The sequence below is a fragment of the Salvelinus alpinus genome, chromosome 14, assembly GCF_045679555.1.
Source record: "Salvelinus alpinus chromosome 14, SLU_Salpinus.1, whole genome shotgun sequence".
Lineage (NCBI taxonomy): Eukaryota > Metazoa > Chordata > Actinopteri > Salmoniformes > Salmonidae > Salvelinus > Salvelinus alpinus.
The window spans coordinates 12,336,643-12,362,166 of NC_092099.1; the positions used below are offsets into that span (position 1 = coordinate 12,336,643).

Here is a 25,524-nt window from a genome sequence, read left to right on the forward strand (position 1 = left end):
GGTGAAAACTTGGAGAAATGTTGGGGTTAAGTGAGTTAAAATACTCCTAGAATTCACAGAGGGTGCATGGAGGGACATTTTAAAACGCTGAGTTTTGGCACTTTAGCGAGTCTTTAGTCATATAAAAAAATCTGATTGATTGAATCCTCCATGTGGTCTATAGTAAATGGCAATTCATTTTTGGTGCACAATTACTACTTAAAATATCAAAGTGACGCAAAAGGAAATATGTTCTTGCAACGACCCAATACCCTAATGAATTAACGTGATGCTATCGCTTTTCAATTTGAGCAATTTCTTGTTTGACATATTATTTTGAGTCCAAGTCTGTACCGGCGTACTGCTCTGAAGTTTGTTTGCACACGTCTGGAACAACTGATAACCAGAACAACTTCACAAAACGTTTAGTAGTTTGAGTTCACAAATGACAGACCTATTTCAATGCTGAAGGTTACGCACCTCTGACATCGCGTAGGCCAAGCAATAATCTACTAAAGCTTAAATTTAAATGTATATTTTCAGTTATTATATAGTCATCATTTATATGAAAATGATTGAGACTGGTGCAATTGAAATAAGGATTCTTTATTTAGTTATTTTCCTAAATCTATACGCTATAAATCCAAAGTATTGACACTGCTTGTCTGTTAACTTCGTTCCAAAAAAGCGCCTTATTTTTTAAATTACATTGTCCATTATTTTGTACACGATAAATCCGATTTAGGACTACTGTTTTGTAGTTGTTTTTTTACAGAACTGTTTGTCAAAAATCCCAAACTGTCAGAAATTATCCAAAATGTGACGTCCATCCAACTGTTTTGTAACTGTTTTACTTCATAGCAGCCTAGTCTACCCGTCCTTCTGGATAATCTTTTCCGAGTTCCAAATTGTAAGAAGTGATTGCATAAATAAAGACTGGGAAATCTCGTATTATGTTCTCGGCTGTCACTTATTCTATTCATTTCATATTTGAAAGTATGATGACCCTATATGGACGCTATATCAGCATGCCACTTTTACTTCTCTTGACATTTCAATGTCCCCACTTGTTGGTCTTTTGGAATAGCAGGCCAGTCGCCATATGAGAAATTAATAAACAATGTAAACGTTTTGTTCCAATTATTTTGAGTCCAAGACTGTCCAGCCTTCTTTTAGGAAACTGCTAGTGTGAGTTCCCAATTTTCTTGCAAAACAAATCCAAAGAAAGTCTCCTACCTCAATGAAACCCTAGCCTACGCTCTTCGAAAAAAAGGTTCAGTATAGAACCAAAAAGGGTACAACCCTTTGCTTCATATATGGCACCCCTAAAGGTTCTATATAAACCCGTTTGTAGGGTTATTTGATCAGAACCCCGGGGGTTATTCTACACTGAACCAAAATCGGTACCATATATACTCCTTGGGTTCCATATTGGGTTCTTTAGGAAACCAATTCGGTTATTTATATAACATTAAGGGGTGCCATATATGAAGCAAGCATAGAAACCTTTTTGGTTCTATCCAGAACCTTTTTTTCTAAGAGTGTAAACCATATAGCCTACCTTTCAAGCAAGCATGCCCATTTCTGAGGGTTATCTATTTTGGATCAACGATTTTTGTTTTTGCATTCATGTAAATTGTAAGTTATTTCACTGTAATTAAACATTCACTGGAATCACAGCCTAATTAGTAACACCTCATTTCTACTGAGCTTGAACAAACTGAAAATATTCCATACAGCATAGGGCTACCGAGAAAGAATTTAATCAAAACGGAAAATCTATATTTATGCCTACAGGAAAGCCAGCAATATTTCACTCAATTAATTTTGAATTAAATCATTTCATTTAGATGCACCTGTATTTGTAAAGAAAATCAGTTAAGAGAAATTGTTTCGGAAGAGAAATTATTTAAAAGTTTTATTTGTAAACATTAAATATCTCTTTCTCTCTAAACGTTTGGAATTCGGCACCGAATGCATTGCAATAGCCTACTCAAATACACCATGAAGGCAAAGGATGTACCGCACACTTAATTATATTTTATATAGGACGAATTTTTCATTTTCAAATGTGTAAAATTATAACAATCTAAACGTCTATAAGACATAAAACATAGACAACGTGCTCAGCATGAATTATGAAAGGTTTGAAATAATTTAAAAAAATGCTCCATGCTTAACGTAGCTTTTGGCAATAAAATAATAAATATATAAACGTTTATATTCAACAGCAACAATACTTACAACACATACAAACAAGGAATGTCTGACAGTTTTACAAACACCATGGATCCCTCTTTATCTATACAGATGGAGATACTTTTTCACATATGCGTCATACATAAAAGGTGTGCCAGTACTACGAATCTTTATCAAATCTAGCAGACTACATAGTGTCCAGTATATAATGTATAATATAGACATGTCTCCTCGACAGCCAGTGCCTATAAAAACCTACAACATGCGTTGTCTTTTCGAAATACTTTCGCACCTCTGGGATCCTGACAGAAACACATATAGGCACAAGTCATAAAAGTCAAATGAAATTTTGTCATTAACAAACTTTTTACAAGTGTTATAAATTGACGCTTTGGACGCATCACATAATCTATCATATATGTGTATATATAAATGGAATATATTACATCTCAGTATGCGTTATCAATGGAACAGATGGTTAGTCAACAATAAGGAATAAGAATTGCAAGAAAGGGTTTCACTTGGTCGAGAATTATCCACATTAAGTCAAGAGAAGCCTTGGAGACTTTCCCCGGTGTGGGGTCGATCATTGGCTACTCACAACATTTCTGGCAATTACATTAAAAAAAAATCGAAGATCAGTTGGTTGTCTGAACCCAATTTTCTCACTCTTCTTTATATCAATTTCGTGGATCCTTGATTGTACTATGGAGCTTGCAAATAATCAGAAATAAAATCTTTCAAATCTGTTAGGCTGACTCAAACAGAGTCTGTGGAAGTTCTTTGAGGTCTCGTCAAAAGTCCGTTTTAAAGTCAATTTAAAAAGGTAGAGTGTCGAGGAAAAGTTTGTCAATTATTGCTGGCGGAGGAACCAAGTCTTCGAGTTTTAAGTAGAAGATACGTTGCAGACCTTGTGTACATAGGGTGCGAAGTTCAGGGAGCTTTCCCAAAAGTTTTGACAAGTAGTTCGGACGATTCAAACCTCCGCCATTGAATGTCACTTGGTCTTTAAGGCAGTTCACTATCTTGTTTTGAAGTTCTTCAACCCTCTTGGGTTCCTTAAGCCCATGCCTCTCTGTAATGTGAAAATAATAAAACATAATTACCAAAACGTGAATATAAGAAATGCATTTAAACAGTGTAACATTTGGAAGAGTGATTCAATTGAAGTATATCCTATTTGCGCACCTGTTACCATGGCAAGAGCGGCGATGCAGGAGAATGCTGATATGTCGATGTTCATGCTCTGCAGGTTAGAGGAAAACTCCACAATCGAGTCTATCCATTCCCCAAATCCTCGGACACACTGCAGCCTGTGTAAGACCACCCCATTGCAAAAAATGAGTTTGCCTTCCACTGGGTTGGACCTGCAATTAATAACAAAGTGTCATTAATTACCTTGAGCAATAAATAGGGATTTAAGATGCTGCTAATTATTGGATAGCTAATAAAAGCCAAAGCAGCGGAGCTTGAAGGGGGCTGATCTTTATTATAGTCGAGGTTATTTCATAATTAAGAAGAGGCTTACCTGTATGCCAGCCGCAGAACAAAAAGTTCCAGGAAGGCTGATTCGAAAAGGAGATCTTGATCCTGCTTCGGAAGATCAGAAAACCCAGGGATCTTCTCCGCCCAACCGCGGATAATCTCCATGGAACCCGTCAGGAGATCATAGAACTGCTGGATGTGCTGGGTGTCGTCTCCACTCATTTGGTAGTCAGGGTTAGCCTGAAACTGGAATTTAATTTCAACAGGGCTTAATGAGGTCCTTTAAAATATATTACCCGTGAAATTGCAAAGCCTATTTCTAGGAGGGGAGTGCTTTTTTACTATTACATTAATGTCTTCTTTTTATTGAGTTCTCCGTTTCAAAGTAATTTACTTAAGTAAAATATGCCACCTTAAAAGACTGACAAAGTTTAGAATGCAGACCTGTCTTGCACAAAACATGTGAAGTCTATAAATTGTGTGGCAAATGCACTTCCAAACACGATCAAATACATCCAGACATGCACTGCTTTGTACAAACGTTGTATTTTTACTCTAATTATATTATAAATCAGCAGCACAGTGTTTATGTTCATACACAATTTGTTAAAGGGAATTAAATGGTATACTCACTCTTGAGTAGTCCAAGCCAGACATGGACGGGTTGGAATCGACATGAGCCCTAACAAGGGCACTTATGAGACTGACAGGTGGCGAGGGTGGTGAGGGGTCTTGGGGACTTTTAGGTTTGGAGGGAAGACGGCCTCTTCGACCTTTTAGATTAGCAGTCCGGACAACTGTGATGAGAGGAAGACAAGAGAAAATATAGACTTGTATTTAACTTGATTGTTGTGCGTAAAAGGTTCAACTTGCTTTACGCGCAAACTTTACGCGCAGGACCGCAGGTGTTTTATGGCCATGCACGGACAAAAACAATCAAAGTGACCACAATATGTTCTTACCCTCTTTGACCATTCCGACAACCATGCACTTCTGGAAACGGCAGTATTGGCAACGGTTTCTTCGGCGTTTATCGACAGGACAATTTTTGTTCGCTAAACACACATATTTAGCATTTTTCTGAACAGTGCGCTGCAAAGAAAAATACAACAGGGTTTTAGCATGGACATCAGCACCTGTCAAATGAATACACAGTTGGCACACATTCAGCTGCGCTACGGAGGATAATTGATATTGTAATAGAACATCCATCCTTCCTGTTTTGGGCTGTTATATATACGAGGAACCGGAGAGGTAGACATTAAAACAAAAATCCGTGGGCATTCATATTTTTACGGCCCTCTGAGACGACCTCTAATTAAAGATGTAAGATTAGGCTATTTAATCGGGGGTTGGAAATAAAGTGACCATTCAATTTTACCATGAGGAATATTGCACATCCTTGTCCAGACAAGACCGTAATTTCACAAAAAGACCTCACAACACTGACAGTTTTTAATGACGTGATGAAAGTGATATCCACAAGTTATTACAGTTGTCATAATTGTTTACTAGGCCTAGTCCCACCACTAATAATAAGGGGGATATGAAAATAACAATACTAAAATGAACAGGACGAATAATGCAATGAATAATTGTAATAATTGAATTAAGCTACGTAATTCACAATCAGCGAACGCCCACCTTAAAAAATCCTTTGCAACCCTCGCAGGTTCTCACTCCATAATGCTGGCAAGCGGCGTTGTCCCCACACACTGCGCACAGACCCTCGTTTGATGGTGATCCGCGGGACGGGGGCGAATGAACTTGGCTGTCCATCAACTGGTGTCCATGGCCGAGCTGAAGGGAGTGAGGAAAGGCTAAGCCGGCCTGTTTCCTTAGAGCACTAGGTACCGCGAAGCTCTGGCTGTCTAAGCCTCGGTGTGCTCCTGGGTTGTCGTGGTTCATGGAGACATGCAGTGGGCCATCGAATCGCATCTGGCAACTCGACACAGGGGTACCAGGAGGGGACTGTTTGAAGGAGAATAGTGACAGCCTTGACACCGGGTTTTTGCGCTGTTCTATCATATGAGAGGTCGCTGCCACATAGTTCTGGTGGAAACTGTGGAGGGACCCAGGGTCCTCCCACATGTGATTGGGCTGAACCTGGAAGTTTGGTGTGGTTGGGGCATGAGGTGAGGTGGGTTTGAAGTACATAGAGCCGGAGTGGGCCATCATCTCTTCCGACTGAGCTGGCAAATGGCTCTGCTGATGATAGCTGTGCATCTGGACGTCCTCGACTTTGATGGAGGACTGCTCTCCAGAATGGGGCATTTGATATAGACAGGGCGGTTTAACGTCGTAACTGGTGCTATAGTTGTCCATGAACGTGCTGAAACTAGGGAGAGAAGTAGTAGCTGTGATCTCAGTGTTGGTCAGGTCCATACTAAACTTAACAAACTCAGGTGTTAAGAAGTCGCAGCTGTATTCTCCAGCGGTGTGGTAGCTGTAGCTCTGAGAAGCGGGACTGGCTCCTTGCGGTGATGACCCATACTGAGCCTGAACGCAGGGCATGGCTGAAAACGAAAGTGGCAACATGTTCATGTTCAAACCCATTTGCAAGCTACAAAGTATAGACATTCCATATCATCTACAAAATAACAATTATTATAAACAATTCTGATCCGGATCTGGTGTTCAGATAACTTATTTAGTCGCATGTTTTAAACTGACAATCGGGAATAGTGAACTACATGAGATTTATTCATCATCTTTTTTTATTTTATTATAGACTGTAGAATAAGCTTTCCTACCTTTAGTCTTGAGACTGTTTTTCGGTGACACTTGAAATTGATAATGTTGTCTGGAGGAGTATGGGGTCAGGAGTCAAGAAAGTGTTTCTTTTCTGGAATCGTACCCTAATGAAATAGATACATTTCACTTATATTCATCTAGAAAACGCAATGCCATCAGATAAGTCAATGCTCCAACAATTCATGAGAAACAAGCTAGGCAATTAATAAGCACAATTTTCCGACATTTTCACTATGCTTTTACTTATGTTTGCCTCGTAGCCTTCCCTACAGTATAGCCTAAATGACAAAAGGTCAATTATAAAACCATATGGATGAGCTTTAAAATCACACACTGCTTCGTAGTTGCCTGTTATAGTCTATACACACGCATGGCATTTTGAATGAAGAAATTAGAAGTTTAAATGTCGCTGAACATCCACCCTCCACGGCACTGAAGTCAATGACTTTCTCCACGTCTCCTTTACAAAGTAATGTTGCACATGCATTGTAAAATGTAACAATTCTCAACCCGTCAGTACCACTCCCAATGTGCAAAGAAACAATTCTCGACATGACACAATACGTGAGAAATAAACTGTTAGAGTAAAACTGGTTTGATGACTCCCAATCAACTTAAAAAAATAAGTAAGATGTCACAACACATAACGCTTATTAAAATAAATATATCACTTATTAAAATAAATCAACCTACCTTCTTTCACGTCAGAATCGTGGTTGTCAATCCATGCATAAAACATGTAGATAGTGCTCTTCAATTCTGTAAAAAGCTCCAAAGCGTGAGCGAGAGTACAGCCTACAATACCAACCAAGCAATCTGTATGACTTCCTCAGAGCACTGCGCGCGATACAACCTTCGACTACCCGGTCTGCCAATGTGCCTTTGTTTATGTGAGCTCTCCGCACCACAACCCACGTGTTTCAAATCTCAACGTCATCTGCGTCGCCAGTGACATGCACCAATCCCTTTTGAAACATGGTTGAGCCAACATGCTGAGTCCGTTGCACAGCCTGTGTACATGTGTACCTGAGACTACTCTCTTTATGGATTATAACCATAAAAAGTATTGGAAAACCTTATTTCTACGGGGAAACCTTGTTATTTAACAAACATTTGAATATTTATATTCAAGTAAAGCTTAACTGTGTAATTGTGTTTAGACTGAGCGTCATTCTCATCCTTAGCCTCAACCAGGTGTCTCATCTTACGTGTTTCGAAGCAGCAGCAGGAGCAATGTGTTCAAATAGCCTAGGAAAGACGCACAGCAGGCCACATAGGTTTACACGAATTTGACGGGTAAAGCTCTGTTGCAATGTGTGAGTATGTGTCAGTCTAAAGCACAGTAGTCTATAATATAGGCAGTTTTTGACAAGTGGAATATTTGCTCAAAATTCAATAATGTTTCATTGGCTGTGATTTGTTTATCTATGCATGTCATAATCAGCCTGTAGTGGCCTCCAGAGCGGTTCACCACTTTGTTTTGTTAAATAATGGACGGTGGGTCAATATTATCCCTGTCTATCTTTAAAATCAACTAGTAGATTTCAATTGGACTCCAAATTTAGACCTCATAATCGCGTGGGCGTGTGGCCTAGTTGTTTCACATGCCGTCAGTCATGTTCTCTGCTGCTCTTGAGCAGACTATGGGGTGGGCAGGGCTCATTATTTAGCGTGTAGAGTCAGTTCTTCTGGCTGAGCCAATTTGATCGAGGAAGGGAAACGCGATAGTGAGAGCACAGAATGGAGAGTGACGCAGACAACGCGGGCTTTGACGCAGTCAACAGACCTCCAGAAATAGTCCTGCCCGTATTGTTATTGTACTGTAACAATATTACTGGTCTTTAGTTTACAACTGCACGTGTATCCATTATAGACCTACTCACTTTTTTCCCAAGACTGTTTCTTTTAATAGCATGGATCTGCCACAGAGGCTAATGATTGGGTTTGAATATTCTGGGACAAATGCAATGGAAGAAAAATTATTTGGCCTAAGCCAACAATTCAGTTGTCTAATACTTGCCTATTTGCTAATTTAAGTCCATATTTCCATGGAATTTTGAACACACATAGTCCATGATCAGTGAGCTCTGTCCCATGTAGTCATAACATAGTAATAACTAGTGGACGTTGGGGAGAGAACCCTAACAACACTTCATGGTTGCACTCACCTCTAGAGGACACTATTGTTCATCATCCATAGATCATCCAATCCATATTTATCTCTGATTTGAATGAACTAAGGCTACAGCATAACACTTCAGGATCATATAATAATCCCCCATACTGACATGGAAAATCTAATGTTTTGTAAATGCAGACTTCGCTATACTTGCTCAGTGGAATTTGAGAAGTTGTTAGCCTAGGCCTGGGTCCTGAATGAGACTAGGTTCATCAGATCAATGGTTTTGAAACAGTGTTGCATTTGCATGAAGTGCTTGGCAAAACTGGATGGTGTCTACCTCTTATTCAATCTACCCATTGTCATTTTTTACATCAAGGACTAATTTGACTCTTTTACCAAAGGCAACTTAGTTAATTAGCATATAACAACAAGCACGTTTTATTTGCCTAACAAGGATGAGTAATAAAGTCCAACAACTTTATCCTGAAAGTCTGAATTACTACTGTACATTATTAGCCTACTGCTATTTCTTAATCTACTGTTATCCATTTACCAATTAAAGTTTAGAATGGAAATACAATTAGCAGTTTAATTGCCCATTTTACTGTAGAATAACGAAGTACCTAATTTATATGCACAATAAATTGACAATCATTTGGACGTGGGGAGCTAATCATGTATAATCAAATCAGAGCAAAGATATTTCCCCAAAAATAGTTTTATATGTGGTAGATGGAATTCAAAATGACATGTGCGTGCGTACATGTGTGGGCGTGTGCGTGCATGTGTTCTGTGCATGGACGGATTACAAAAACATTTTTGCTGTCCATGGTGCTGTAAAAGATGTGTTGTCATAGACAGTAAAAAAAAAAGTGATCTGTCCAAGGTGCTGAAATAAGTGCTGTCCAAGAACCATCATGAATGCTTATGGACCAATAATTTATAGATACACTAGATGACTTACAGGGGGCGCTGTTTTGAAGCCACTGTGCCACCATCTTGGCATTCCCCCACCTTTGTAAAAAATATTTAGAAATTATATAAATGTATTTACTAATGTGTACATTTGTTTTTGCCACGTTTATTCTATTACAGACACTTTAATGCAAACTTTTAAATTAAACATGAAAATAAATAATGAAAAAATATATACAAACATTTTTGCTTAAAATATAATTATAAGTACTAATGTTACTTAACACACTACAACAACAAACACACTTAAATATATGTAATTTTGTCCTTGAAACATTCAAATGAAATAATGTAGAATTCCATTCATTCCTATGAGGACTGCTTTTCTGAGGAGTGCCAATATGGCCGACCAGAGGCTTCAAATCAGCTCCATGGCCAAAACATAGCATATTCTATCCAGGGTTTATATGCATCATTGTTATGGACAGGGCATACTAGCCCTGACAAGGTCAGCATCTGCTAAACCGGCCTCTGCCACAAATAGATCACAGGCAAGGGTTGCGCAGTTTAGCTCCAAGATAAAATTTGCTTGATCATGATTGGACAAGACTCTCTTATCTCTATTTTGATTGGTTTACTGTGCTGTTCATCATATTAATCTACTTCCTGGTTTGACTGCCAAGAGGTTGTTGCTAGCAACCAGACGCCTACCTGACTGTCAAGTTGTTCTTTTCACGCTCTGCAGTCATTGATCCTGGGGTCTGTGCAGGTTGATAGCTGCCAGAAACATCGGAAGAACTGTAAGTCCCCGGCATGCATGTCAGAATGCACCCAGAGATTCTGAGCCATCTTATTTTGCATGCATTCTGAGCCTGTGGTTTTCTCTTGCTAACTCTGGCTACCGTAGCCAGCTCAGCTAAGTAACATTTAGGCTACGAGGTGACGACTTATGTCGGTCAAGATGTCATGGCACTTAGCTCGATCTAACGTTAGCTAGGGAGACTGCATTCGCTAGAGTAGAAATACTACTCAAGTAGCCTAGATACAGCAACTGCCCTGCCCTGTCATAACAACCATGTCAGTGTTACATAATAGCTACCTAAATAAACCATTTGTTTATTATGGCTAGCTAGCTAACGTTAGTAGCCTAATTAACCAGCCACTATTCGTGGACCAAAGCTAGCTAAATTGATAATGATGATAATGATTGCTTCTCAATAGCAGGCCTACATTTACTAGCTAGTATGGAAATGCATGGATGTCCAGTCCACCCAGAATGATAGACAGGTCAGGTTGTTTTTGGCTACAGTGCACAAGTTGCAACTTGCTCATGCAACTCATGAGTAGGTGGGTCATTCGCGTTTTAGAATTGTAACTTGGTTTGATTTCACCTAATTTTAACATTCTGTCTTAAAAAGCCAGTTCCACTTAATAAAAAACACATTTTCCCATCCCAAGAGGTTAAATAAAAAAAGACTAGTAAATGCCTATTAAAGCGTAACTGAAGACAATAAACAATTTATCTGATAGAAAGTGTTTCTTTGTATTGTCAAAATTGACCACAAATTGTAAATAGGGTAATTTTGTTTATAAAGTCAGTCTCGTCCAAAGTTTTGTAGGTGAGTTCATCATGACTTACTTGAGGGTTGGATTTTGATTTCGACAATGCTCACTCGCCCAGTACCCACTAAAACAGGATAAACAGCTGCGGTGATTGCCTCTATCCAATCCTACCACAGAACACACAGATAATGGGACACACCAGCCCATCAGCGCAGTGGATCTGACTTTGTTTACATACAGTAAAACAAGTTTCATTTTTTTACGAACACCTTAGCTAGATGTAAAATTGCGCTTCTACAACCTCTTTAAAAATGTAAACATTAATTACACATTTCTTGAGTCATCTTAGATTCATTCGGACTATTTTGAGGAAGTAATACTGCCCTTTTCCCTATGGTGTTTCATCAGTAACTGCCACATCGAACCACACCACCAAGACTGAAATCAGTTTTTTCCATAATGAGCAACAGAGAAATGCGGAATCGGTGCGTTCAGTCTCTCTTTAAGTGTTTGACCATAACAGGGGGAATGGAAGCTTGTTGTGTGCAACAGGGAGGGGCAATTTAATGCAAACTTCACCCTCCAAAATGTTTAATGTTAAAACATTTCTAGCCTGTAGCTCTATCTATGGGTAACAGGGTTGACGTGTTAAGCTCGACCCACTCAATTTTCCACCACAAAGCACCAGAAAATTGCCAAAAAGAGTAGAACGAGCTCAGCTGTTTGTTCAATCTTTCTTTTGAAAAAAAGATATAAAGAGGATTAGTTTCTCCATTTTAAAACGAGAGTTCTGTTCACGTAACAGGGTTAACCTTAAAATAAGTGACATATGAAAATGAATCACTAATCACATTAAACAAATAATTATCTTCAAAAATGACTTTGTCAAAACAACAAAATAACTAGGGCTTTACAATGATGGTGAAAACATGGAGAAATGTTGGCATTAAGTGGGTTAAAATATTCCTAGAAGTCACAGAGGGTGCACAGAGGGGCATGTCAAAATGCTGAATTGTGGCACTTTAGCAAATCTTTATTCTATATTAAAGGGCACTTCATTTAATATAACATACTTTTAAATTCAATATTGGTGCACAATTTCTACAGGAATGCAAAAGGCACTCTTTTTGTGGATTGACCCAGGTAACCTATTGATGTAATAACAATCACTGGCAGTATTACCCAGTATCTGCCTTTGTTATTACAATGCAATGTTTCAGGTCACTCATTGTTAACTAGGATAAAGGATTTGGTTACACACTGATACATGGATTTAGGCTAGTTTAGTACCTCAGGGGATAATAATTTGCCACAGTAGGCTATTTGATTTATTTGTTGATAGAACTGACCAACCTCATGACATTGACTGGATGGAATCTCAACTTTCCCAGCAGTCTCACCCTAAAGGCATTCCATTGCCCTATGTCTTTTTTTCCATTTCTACATTCCCATTTTACAAGCTTAAATGTCTACTTAATATGCTTTAATGCCTACTCTTTAGAGCCAGGGAGCACTTAATCACTTTAATACACCTTTATATAACATACTGTTAACTAGCAATGCCTTATGGAACAGCTTGTCTTGCAGCTGGAAGGCGCCGCCATGGTATGATGGAGGTACCTGTTCACCATTCACATTGCGACAGTAAAATGGGGATAGAGGCCTTTGCGTAGTACTGCCTCTATATCAGTCAGTGATGAATATTCATGAATCACAGTGTCATGACATGCTCTGTAATTGGCAGCAACATTAGTAATGACACTGCTGGTATTGAGTGCCTGCATATTCATGTCGTGGGCCAATATTTCCTAGTTGGGGTGTTTTTTCCCCCCTTTTTTCTTTCTCAAAATGTATTCTGAAGCTGCAGGTGGCCTTGATGCCACAATCAATTGCCTGTTGGATTGTGCTCGAGTGAAAATCAGGGAAACCAAGCTTGTTTTGATGATTAATCTAGCTTGCCTAATCATCGTGGAAGAAAAGGGGATCCAAACAGGCAAAGTTAGGCCTAGCCTAAATCTCATTGTTACGCTTTGTATGAATTTATGTCTAGCATGTTTTAGGCCAGTTTATCTACTTGTATTTCAAATAGATTTTTATTAGATGCGATTTTGTCTTACTCAGTCTTAAATCACCTTTCTATTATTCAATGAACTCATTCTAATTTATCCATATTTGAACCAGAAATAGAGGAAACCATGAGGCAACATTGTCTCTGACTCTGAGCCACTTGCCACTGTTTACTGTTATTCCATCTTTGCTTCATAATTTTCTGTGATTCCATTTAAGTCCTTCTAAAGTCTCCTGGAATGGATGAGGGAATTGGCTCAAGTTTTGTATAAACTGCATGGCTTTCTCCTTAAGCAGTTGGATGGCAGGATTTTCTTGCCTTGTGCCTGTGCTCCAACTTGTGGTGCTGATGAGGAGGCTATCCTGGCAACAGTTGAATAGGCTAGGCCAGGGTTCCCCAACTATACTTGGCCACCCAAGTTTCCTGAGCAAAAAACAATAATATATTTTTTATTTTTGGACATAAAAGACCTTAAAAACACGAGCAAATCAGCTCCAAGTGATTTAAAAAATATGTTCCAAAGTATTCCCACTCATAATTTAGATATACACTGAGTATACAAAACAATGCACTCGACAAGGTGTTGAAAGTGTTCCACAGGGATGCTGGCCCATTGTTTCCCACAGTTGTGTCAAGTTGGCTAGATGTCCTTTGGGTGGTGGACCATTCTTGAAACACACGGGAAACTGTTGAGCATGAAAAACCCAACAGCGTCACAGTTCTTGACACACCGGTGCGCCTGGCACCTACTACCATACCCCGTACGAAGGCACTTAAATCTTTTGTCTTGCCCATTTACCCTCTGAATGGTACACAGACATAATCCAATTGTCTAAAGGCTTGAAAATCCTTCTTTAACCTGTCTCCTCCCCTTCATCTACACTGATTGAAGTGGATTTAACAAGTGACATCAACAAGGGATCATAGCTTTCACCTGTATTCACCTGGCCAGTCTATGTCACGGAAAGAGCAGATGTTCCTAATGTTTTGTACACTCAGTGTATGTGATCATACAGAAATGTAAGCAAGGTTTGAAAGTATTATGTTTCACTCAAACACAGTTGAAGTCGGAAGTTTACATACACCTTAGCCAAATACATTTAAACTCAGTTTTTCACAATTCCTGACATTTAATCCTAGTAAAAATTCCCTGTTTTAGGTCAGTTAGGATCACCACTTTATTTTAATAATGTGAAATGTCAGAATAATAGTAGAGAGAATGATTTGAGCTTTTATTTCTTTCATCACATTCCCAGTGGGTCGGAAGTTTACATACACTCAATTAGTATTTGGTAGCATTGCCTTTAAATTGTTTAACTTAGGTCAAATGTTTCAGGTAACCTTCCACAAGCTTCCCACAATAAGTTGGGTGAATTTCGGCCCATTCCTCTAGACAGAGCTGGTGTAACTGAGTCAGGTTTGTAGGCCTCCTTGCTCGCACAAGTTTTTTCAGTTCTGCCCACAAATGTTCTATAGGATTGAGGACCCATTTGCGACCAAGAGTTATCTTCCTGACTGATGTCTTGAGATGTTGCTTCAATATATCCACATAATTTTCCATCCTCATGATGCCATCTATTTTGTGAAGTGGACCAGTCCCTCCTGCAGCAAAGCACCCTCACAACATGATGCTGCCACCCCCGTGCTTCACAGGTGGGATGGTGTTCTTCGGCTTGCAAGCTTCCCCATTTCCCTCCAGACATAACGAGGGTCATTATGGACAAACAGTTCTATTTTTGTTTCATTAGACCAGAGGACATTTCTCTTGTCCCCATGTGCAGTTGCAAACCGTAGTCTGGATTTTTTATGGCGGTTTTGCAGCAGTGGCTTCTTCCTTGCTGAGCAGCCTTTCAGGTTATGTTGATATATGACTCGTTTTACTGTGGATATAGATACTTTTGTACCTGTTTCCTCCAGCATCTTCACAAGGTCCTTTGCTGTTGTTCTGGGATTGATTTACACTTTTCGCACCAAAGTACATTCATTTCTAGGAGACAGAATGCGTCTCCTTCCTGAGCGGTATGACGGCTGCGTGGTCCCATGGTGTTTATATTGTTTGTACAGATAAACGTGGTACCTTCAGGCGTTTGGAAATTGCTTCCAAGGATGAACCAGACTTGTGGAGGTCTACAATTTTTTTTATGAGGTCTTGGCTAATTTCTTTTGATTTTCCCATGATGTCAAGCAAAGAGGCACTGAGTTTGAAGGTAGGCCTTGAAATACATCCACAGGTACACCTCCAATTGACTCAAATGATGTCAATTTGCCTATCAGAAGCTTCTAAAGCCATGACATTTTCTGGAATTTTCCAAGCTGTTTAAAGGCACAGCCCACTTAGTGTATGTAAACTTCTGACCCACTGGAATTGTGATACTGTGAATTATAAGTGAAATAATCTGTCTGTAAACAATCGTTGGAAAAATGACTTGTGTCATGCACAAAGTAGATGTCCTAACCGACTTGCCAAAACTATAGTTTGTTAACAAGAAATTTTCGGAGTGGTTGAAAAACGTGTTTTAATGACTCCAACATAGGTGTATGTAAACTTCCGACTTCAACTGTATATCTGTTTGGACTTTTACGGTCAATTTGCAGTCTCCAAATATTTGCAATTATGTTCTGTCCCACTGACCCTTCACTCAAGAAAAATTGGCCCGTGGCTGAATCTAATTGATTATCCCTGGGCTAGGCTCTGGTTGAGATTGATGGTTTCAGGAAAAAGTCACACACCAAACCACCACTGTTAGTCAGGTTACATTAGCCAACACAACGCTGACGCCCTTGAGAGCAACTTCCTGAACTTTGAGCAAACTGAACATGCAAAAAATTAAGGGGTATGTTAATACCAACTGCTTTCAAATGCAGATTAGTATCATGACTAGTGATGTGTGTTTTTCTCAGTTCCAGTTGTAGTTTGTCTTACAGGAGGCATGGCGATTCGAAAGGCAGTCAAAGGAACTGCTGTCGTAGCAAGTGGAGGCTTGGTAGCCTTTTATGGCCTAACACAGCTGACCGAATACAGGAAAAAACAGGTGATCCTCTAGCGTCCACGTTGTTGAAATGCTACAGTGAAACTTGAAGACTGCATGTCAGCCAGGTCAAATACTGTATGTGCAGAAATCAACTTACTTTTTGGTGACCTTGGTAATGTTTGTCCTTGTAGATCTCAATTTCTTGATCTTTAAAACGTTTATGTGTAGAAACGATTAGGCCCAGTTATCAGCAGATGGTTTGGGAAGGTTAATCCCTTCCCTCCTAATAGACTACTTTACTTCATTTTTGTTTGGTGTAATGCTCTTTTATTGTACTTTACCATCTTAGCTTAACATATATGCATGTAGCATGCAGATTTTGCCATTAATCTAGATGGACAATATTTTGAAATGGGGTGGGGTAGTAGGGAGGTTGTAATAAATTAGCATGTGATTTATTGTTTTTTATTCCTTGGTAGGGTCTGAGTTTTTTCCCCCCACAGAAAATGCCTGGTTTCTTTTTTCCTAAATCCATCATAAAGAATGTGAAGACGTGCATAATAATGAAACACATTTATTAATGTGCACTGTCCCCTGGAGTCATATGACAATGAAATGGATGACTGGTTTGTTTGCGTGGATGGTCTAGGCTCGACTCTCGCGCGTGGAGGCGGTTGAACAGGTGAACATGGCCTTCCAAGACGAGCTCCCGTCCAGGCAAGCCCAGCTAACGGCCTTACGCAACACCCAGGAGTTTGATGTTCTCGTTGTAGGGGGAGGAGCCACGGGCTCAGGTTGTGCCTTAGACGCCGTGACACGGAGTAAGTTGCCTTTTGCAGTCTTTGTCACTTGCAGTCTATCTGTTGTTCCTAATGCATTAACTGTCCTTTCCCCTGCATGTCTTTTCCATGTGTATAATTTCTATCATCATGTTTTAGAACATCATCAACAAATAATAATCTGGGCTCATGGAATGACTCATCTCTGTAAAATAACTGCTAAGAAACATAGTGAAATTGGCTGATTTCTGTACATAAACTATGACCACTTCATTGTGAATATCACAAACTATTAAGGCAAAACTATTTTGATTAGTCTCGCACATTTTTCTCTCTCAAATTCATTTTTCTCTCTCAAAATAGTATGCTTACTTCAAATCAAATGTTATTTGTCACATGCGCCGAATACAACACCTTACCGTGAAATGCTTACTTACAAGCCCTTAACCAACAATGCAGTTTAAGAAAATAGAGTTAAGAAAATGTTTGACAAAATAAAATTTAATTTAAAAAAACGGTTTTTTTAAAGTTAAAAAAAGATATAAGTCTGTGTGGCCATTTGATTAATTGTTCAGCAGTCTTATGGCTTGAGGGTAGAAGCTGTTAAGGAGCCTTTTGGACCTAGACTTGACGCTCCGGTACCACTTACAGTGCGGTAGCAGAGAGAACAGTCTATGGCTTGGATGACTGGAGTCTTTGACAATTTTTTGGGCCTTACTCTGACACCGCCTAGTATATCAAAAAATCTAATGTATTTATATAGCCCTTCTTACATCAGCTGATATCTCAAAGTGCTGTACAGAAACCCAGCCTAAAACCCCAAACAGCAAGCAATGCAGGTGTAGAAGCTGGATGGCAGGAAGCTTGGCTTCAGTGATGTACTGGGCTGTAGGCACTACCCTCTGTAGCGCCTTATTAAGGTTGGATGCCGAGCTGTTGCCATACCAGGCGCTGATGCAACTGGTCAGGATGCTCTCGATGGTGCAGATGTATAACTTTTTGACGATCTTGGGGCCCATGCCAAATCTTTTCAGTCTCCTGAGGGGGAAAAGGCATTGTCGTGCCCTCTTCACGACTTTCTTGGTGTGTTTGGACCATGATAGTTTGTTGGTGATGTGGACACCAAGGCCCTTGAAACTCTCGACCCGCTCCACTACAGTCCCTTCAATGTGAATGGGGGTGTGTTCGGCCCTCCTTTTCCTGTAGTCCACGATCGTCTCCTTTGTCTTACTTACTTTATTGTGTATTCCATACTTCCTATTCTTATTTCTTGTGTGCATTGTTGGGTTTTGAGTTTACAAGAAAGGCATTTCACTGTACTTGTGCATGTGCCATTAAAACTTGAAACTTGGTTAGAGGTTTCTTTAAGTTGTTTTTCTCCTTTATCGATTTGACTGTCTAATGGTGAAATAGCAGGGGTTTTGTAAACCCCGCCGTATCCCCCTTTCCTAATCCACATTTATTTTCCCTTTCTTCCTTTCAAAATGGGGATTTACGGTGTCTATCTGTCAGGGACAGCAAACAAGCCTCTAATGGTGGGAGTGAGGAGCAGTTTCAATGTTAATGAATTTTATGGAAGTCAGACAATTTCTCCTCCAATATACTCTCCTTTTTGATAACAATATCATTACAAAAACATGATTAAGTAAAGTGATTTGTACAGTCTTTTTTATTAATTGTTTTACTTGTTAGGTCCTTGAATTATTATCAAACATTTTGACTAGTTTTTGTGGTTCATAAAGTCGGTGTAATGAAAATGTTTGCAGTTTTTACCCAATGGAATATGTATGCCTGCACAATATTTCTTCCATCATCCGTTATTACAGCAGAAGTACATGCATATGAAAATAATGTGTGATGTATTCTAAACATTTGGGACAATAAGTAGCCAAATCTCAGCTTGCTGTTGATCTGTTGCCTTGGTTCCCTTCCCGCCGTCAGATCTTAAAACTGCCCTGGTGGAGCGAGACGATTTCTCATCTGGGACCAGCAGCCGGAGCACCAAGCTCATTCACGGAGGAGTCCGATATCTACAGAAAGCCATTGTGAAATTAGATTACGAACAGGTAAATGCTTCATTTTTTTCTCTGCAGCTGACACTTATCCGGTGAATTTCTGGTCCGTCTGGTCATATTGCTTTATTTACCATCTGGAATCATTTTTCATTCAAAAAAGGTCTTGACACGCTCGCCTTGAGTGAGTGCCTATGATTTTCTAAGTTATTTCAAAGAATTCCTACAACTGGGAAAGAGAGGAAGGAGTAGCTAGCGCCCCTGTCATTATCAAGACGGGAATTAGGCTAATACAGGACATTTATATCAGAGTAATGGGAGGAATAAAGCATTTGGGCCTTCTTTGGTCTGTTTATTGTTAAGAAGAGTCACCCAGGTTCGAACTCAAATGTCACAGTTTTCTGTTACATTTCAGAGCACTTGAAGAATCTCATTATTTTAGGGCTGTGTTTTTTTTTTAAAGTCTTTTTTTCCCTATCTGTTTGAACATGCTGGGGTCTTGGAGGTGAGCTGGAGAAGGGGCCAATTAGTGTGATTGCAGGAAACATAACTGCAAAGTCAGAAGCAGTGCAGCAAAGTACAGACTACTCACCTACTCTACCAGCCAGCGAGGAAATAGAAAGCAAATTAAGGCAATTCATTCCATATTTGCTTTGGGCATCCATGATAACAATAACATTTACATGTTTCTTCTAGTAAATGACTAATCACCATTATATCATTTAAATCCGTCACTTAAGAAGACATGACCCATGTATACTGTATATCTGTTGTTCTAAAGAAATACAATGAGCCTGATGTTACTGTATTTCATAGCACGCCATTAGGATTAAGGGGTTAAATGGCTATTTATTCACACTTAATGGTTATATTAGCTACTCTGATAAAAGTCAGTGTAGTTCAGTATTTTTTCTCGCGTGACTCAGCACTACCGTATTAGGCATTGAGAGAAAAAATATATAACCAGTCTTCAGAAAGTGCTAAGTGGATACGATTGAGCTTGTACCATTTTTTTTTTTTATTGCAGTTATGTTTTTAATTGTATAATTTTGTTCATTGTTTCATTTTTAAATTGTATTACTGGAATTGTTTTATTTCTTAAAAGTTTTAAATATATATTTTTATTCTGTGAACCACGTTGCGTTGCATTCCATGTCTGAAATGTGCTGTATAAATAAAGCTTGATTTGATTTGGATGTAATCCATTTTGATCTTCTTTTCTCCTCCAGTATATGATGGTGAAGGAAGCACTGCATGAGCGTTCCAACCTCCTGAATATCGCCCCTCATCTGACTGCACTTTTACCCATCATGCTCCCCATATACAAGTAAGAATAACCTCCAATCTCCGCCTCTCACATCGTTTCTCACTACATATACCACCGAAAATACCACATGAAGCTGTAAACCTTTCCCTTGGTAAAGACATAAAGTTTTGAAGATGGAGATAAGTTCACCTGAATGGCAATAAACTTTAAGACAATCACCCGGGGCTGAGAGGCCCATTGTGGGTATGGGTAAAATGGCTGATGGTCCACCTGTACATGCTCACAATCTCACCATCTCACCCCAGCTCTCTGAGCCTTGTGTGAACTTAGGGGCTTGATTTGATTGGTGATGCCTGGTATCATGAGCATTAATTGCACATGACATTTAAGATCCTTCTCTGGTATTTAAAGCAGTGAACAGGTGTGTCTCATTACTGAAGGGTGTGGGAAAACCGGATTGGCTTCCAGTGCTCTGCCATGCACTGCCTAAAGTCATGATGCCAACACAGACCCTATATCCGTCACACTCAGAAGTGCACATCTTATACCTACCTTCCCAATTCTATTATAGTCCATAAACCTCAGAATGTATTCTTTATTGTATATTTAGCGTGAACCAAAAATACACTTACAGAATGACACCTAATTGATTCATAGTAAATCATCGGAACTTGATGACATCATCAAGTGGCACTTTCTTATGACCTTTTCTAATGATCTTTTTGATTACAGAACGTAGAAATGCAGCGTTTTCACATATGTAGACACTGGTATGGTGCTGGAGATATTGAACATGAGGCGAAAAAGTGGTGGAACTCCCCTTTTAATTGTAACTTTTCCACTGTGTGTGAGGTGGTGGCAGCTTCCCTACTACTGGGCAGGGATCAAGATATACGACCTGGTGGCTGGAGCCCAGTGCTTGAAGAGCAGCTACATCCTCACCAAGACCAAGGCTCTGGAGCTCTTTCCTATGTTGAAGAGAGACAAACTGGTCGGAGCCATTGTCTACTATGATGGTAAGCCGCAAACCATTTCACCAAATATAGAACCACTGATCCAATCATTCCTGCAAAAAAAATACTCTGCACCTTTTAAAGTCATTTTTTTCACTTTTGTCAGTGAAATCTGTGTCACTAACATATATGATATAATTAAGCAATAAAGCACGAGGAGGTTTGGTATATTGCCAATATACCACGGCTAAGGGCTGTTCTTATGCACGACGCAACGAGGAGTGCCTGGATACAACCATTAACCATGGTACATTGGCCATATACCACAAACCCCCAAGGTGCCTTATTGCTATTAGAAACTGGTTACCAACGTAATTAGAACAGTAAAAAGTATGTTTTTGTCATACCCGTGGTATATACCACAGCTTTCAGCCAATCAGCATTCAGGGCTCAAACCACCCAGTTTATAATCCTGTATAGAATGTAAATTATTATTTTATCTCCTGAATCTTTTGTCTTTTATGTTCCTTCATAGAAATAACTCATTTTCGTACACAGCAGTGTAATTGCTGGCTATATGAGCGTAAACTAATTAGAAACAACATGGTTTTAAGCAGAAAATAGCCAGTAGGCAATCCCTTGTTGGTTCCATCCAGTCCCAGGACCCATCTTTCCTCCAGGCTATCCGTGCCGCGCGTTGGCATCAGAAAAACAAAGCATATGTTGATTGTTAGCCGGGGTGTACATAGCATGTCCTGTTTACTCAAGGTCTCCTACGTAGCCTCAAACTCCCAACTTGGTTTCTCCAGGCTATCTGTCAGACTTCATTTAACATTTGAGGATATGTGGATTGCCATGTACTGCAAAAAGGCAACATATTTCTAAGGGAATGTGGCTGCAATCTGAGCAGTGATCTATCTGTCAACCGTACTCATTTAGCAGAAGTAAGTGGGAGAGAGGGTGTTATGCTGGAGCTATATCATTTAGCTCTGTTTTATAATATCACTTTTCTGTTTGGTATTTTTCAATGTCAAAATATAATTTTATATATTTATTTTAAAAAAGCACTTCTCTAAATATCATACTATTTTGGTAAATGACTGAAAATTAAAAGGTGTGAAGACCTGGATGAAAATATTACGTTGTATTGTATGTGTTAGGCTAGTGTGACAGACATTTTTTTCCCTTCTGTTATTCAATCGGTAACAATTATGGCAATGCCATTTTAAAAGTTGACCTTCCTTATATGGGATTGGGCTTTGACTGCTTCAGTTTATCTCCTCAGGATTCCTCAAGCCATCATGCTCACATAGCTTCAACATGTAGACATGCCTTAGCCTTAGATCATACAATTTAGTCCAAAATGATCAAATTGATTGTGGAACAACACACACGAGGAGCTATAGATCAAAATATTCCAACTGAAATGGATCCATTTCAAAGTTGATGGCAGTGAATACTATATATATATATATATAGTATTTAAGTTAAGAACAAATTCTTATTTACAATGACGGCCTACCGGGGAACAGTGGGTTAACTGCCCTGTTCAGGGGCAGAACGACCATTTTCTTTTTACCTTGTCAGCTCGGGGATTCGATCCAGCAACCTTTTGGTTACTGGCCCAACGCTCTAACCACTAGGCTACTATGTCCTATGCAATATTACAGTATAGCTGTAATAAGGTGATATATGACAATTATTACACTTCATCATTTTATCATATGCATTTTTTAGGAAATACAGACTCTTTGTGTGTATTTATCTCTCCTCCCTTCGTTGCCCTCCTCTCCTTTAGCCAGAGGAGTCATTCGCAGAAGCGTCTGGGATAATAACTGCGTCCCCCGCTGTACCTGCAACAATTTAATTGGACAAGTCAGCCCAGCCAAGCATCTCTCTCTCTCATGACTGGGAGATATGATGTCATTATTGTCCCTGTCATTTTGCAGCATTTTGTCCAGCCGTGGAGTTCCTCTCACTCCAATGAGTTTTGTACCTCCAGGAGGCGCGGATTATAGTGGAGGAGGAGGTACGGGGCTGTAGGGGAGGGGGACGGGGCTCCCACTCAACTGTCTCTCCTCTAGGGAGACATGACACTCATCTCCCTCCCTATGCTCATTATTGATGGCTTGTACTTTAATGTTCAGATTATTTGTATTATGTATTATCATTATTAGCGTTATCAGATTATAATCCCATTATTATAAATATGGCATAGTAATAATCCTTTACGTTATCTGTCTAATCCTGGAATTAAATCACATTGAACATTGTGGTAAGTGTAGCTGTAATCGGATTATTTTAACATTGTGATGGATGTAGCTGTAATCTGGGTGATGCAAATGTGTGACTGGCAGCGGAGCCAGGCTCATAGCAGAGAGCTGTGGATCATGAGGTTAGAGGTCAGCAGGGGGCTCAACAATCATCCAGGATCAGACACTGACTGTACACTGACTGTACACCCACAGCACAGCACATGTTAGCCAACCATACACTCTAATGGTCATATTCAGCCTACAGAGATGAGGAAGTGGATTCTATGGTCCTCCTAATACATCATGGCAGGGTGCATACTCTTGTATGTAATTCATTCTAAAATGTGGCCTTTAAATGTGTTGTTTTCTCATGTTTTACTTTTTGTTTCCAATTAATGAATTTATTTTTCTTAGTGGTGGAATGGCTCGGAGCATGCGGTAGCATTAACCAGCAGAGCCTACCAGTTACCTAGCCTCTGGTCGTTCAAACCGCAAATAAATCAAGGCACAAAAGAAACATTCCTGCAAAGTAACAACATTCTCTTCCCCTCAAGGCCAACAATGAGGACTTGAACCTCGCCTGGCAATAACAAATAGAAAGAAAGTCGCCCAAGACACCAACATTAAAAATGATTAATCATCTCTGTTCTTTTCTCTACTTTGAACCAAAGGATTTTCCAGTGATAAATCTTCAAAGATGTACATATGAATCCCTTCCTAATGAAACCGGGCTTTGTTCATTTGTCACCTTTTAGACCCTTTCATTTAAATTACAAAACTTTTGACCTCCTGACTCTTGAATATAGATCTGGGTATATTCTCAAGCCAGCGAGGGATTAATCCATAAATCTTGATACCAGATTCCTCTCTTCATTAAAAGGATTCTGCGGAGGGATCTTCTGCTTTACAAGTAGATCCGTCACTGTCAGAATCCCACTCCTGATGCTGATGTACCAGGGACGTTGCAAATAATTATTTTCGATGATCATTTCCCCACGTTTTGCACCCATTTTGAAAAGGAGCAGTATTATTGATTGTTTGTAAGTAGATTTTGTCCTCACTTGACCTAGTCCTCTGTGTTTCATAATTGGACCGCGTATTGAATCTGAACAATGTGTATGAAGTATACACATTATAGTGATCATGTTCCACGTAACTAAATTAGTGTCCTCATGTTTGCAGGCAGTGATGGCACACTCATGCATGTGGTGTGTACTCTATACAGAAATAAGCATGGGTTATTAGAGAACAAGTAATCAATTCCCAACCCTGCGTACTTGGTAGGTTTAACACTTTGACCAGTCCTGCCGAGCCCAGCCCGCTGCTGTTCTTGTGGAGCCCCCCAGCCCAGTGCAGGGTGGTGGGGGCTCCACATGAACAGCACACACAGGCCAAAGGGCCACTGTGGCTTTAAGTGTGCTCCTTGTGTGGCCAGAGCAGCCATCCCACTGATGCAAAGTGACAGGGACAGATGTGACATATCGGTTCCGACACACTTCCATACCACCAGTCACAGGCTGGGGGTGACTCACATCCTCTCCCCTGGTCCTGTCCCCCCGCTGCAGGTCAACACAACGACGCTCGAATGAACCTCGCCATCGCCCTCACTGCTGCCAGGTATGGGGCTGCCATAGCCAATTACACTGAAGTGGTGCACCTACTGAAGAGGGTAGATCCTCAGATGGGCAAAGAGAGGGTCTGTGGAGCGCACTGCAGGGACGTGATCACAGGTGAAACTACAGCTACAAAGCCGCTGCTTCCGCCCTTCCTCCCTGCCCCCTAGCACTCACCACAGGGCGTTAGCTCTCAGAGCCTGCCTGTTAGGTAGCCCTGTTAATCAGTGGTATTTTGCACATAGTCATCGCAGATCTAATGTGGGGCTTTAATATTTTATAAGCATTTTATGGTGTAGAGAGCTCCTTCCGATCTGCTAGCAATATAATATGGAATTAGCGTACTCCAAATGGCCTAACTTACCTTTTAAATGTCACGCATAGGAGTGGCTTTGGAGGAATAAAACATAACCAAGATTTGAGGATCTCAACACATGACTGCCCCCTGATGTTTTGAAAGATATAAGTGTGCTTTCTTTCTTTCTGAAGAAGAAACGGCTCACTTTCTTTGGTGAGAGAGAGGCCTCACAAGGAAAGCGCTTGTAAGAGTACTTTGAATCACTATTCGGCGCTAATTCAGTTGACTGG

General features: G+C 39.9%; 2 protein-coding genes across 2 annotated transcripts in view; one reads left to right on the forward strand and one right to left on the reverse strand.

Moving 5' to 3' along the window:
• Nucleotides 1–1,886: 1,886 nt before the first annotated feature.
• Nucleotides 1,887–7,282, reverse strand: LOC139538426 (nuclear receptor subfamily 4 group A member 2). Its single transcript, XM_071340432.1, has 8 exons — nt 7,111–7,282; nt 6,417–6,521; nt 5,308–6,179; nt 4,626–4,755; nt 4,297–4,460; nt 3,707–3,909; nt 3,367–3,545; nt 1,887–3,253 (listed from the first exon to the last, which is right to left on the reverse strand). The coding sequence occupies exons 3-8, from the start codon at nt 6,175–6,177 to the stop codon at nt 2,997–2,999; spliced, it is 1,803 nt and encodes a 600-aa protein (XP_071196533.1). The 5' UTR covers nt 6,178–6,179; nt 6,417–6,521; nt 7,111–7,282; the 3' UTR covers nt 1,887–2,996.
• Nucleotides 7,283–10,137: 2,855 nt separating this feature from the next.
• The window catches only part of LOC139538427 (glycerol-3-phosphate dehydrogenase, mitochondrial-like), a 55,647-nt gene continuing 40,260 nt past the window's right edge, over nt 10,138–25,524 (forward strand). Inside the window, exons 1-7 of the mRNA XM_071340433.1 lie at nt 10,138–10,254; nt 15,987–16,117; nt 16,707–16,878; nt 18,778–18,902; nt 20,078–20,175; nt 20,968–21,131; nt 24,889–25,053. Coding sequence (XP_071196534.1) covers nt 16,016–16,117; nt 16,707–16,878; nt 18,778–18,902; nt 20,078–20,175; nt 20,968–21,131; nt 24,889–25,053 — 826 coding nt within the window. The 5' untranslated portion in view covers nt 10,138–10,254; nt 15,987–16,015. The remainder of the gene's footprint in view (nt 10,255–15,986; nt 16,118–16,706; nt 16,879–18,777; nt 18,903–20,077; nt 20,176–20,967; nt 21,132–24,888; nt 25,054–25,524) is intronic.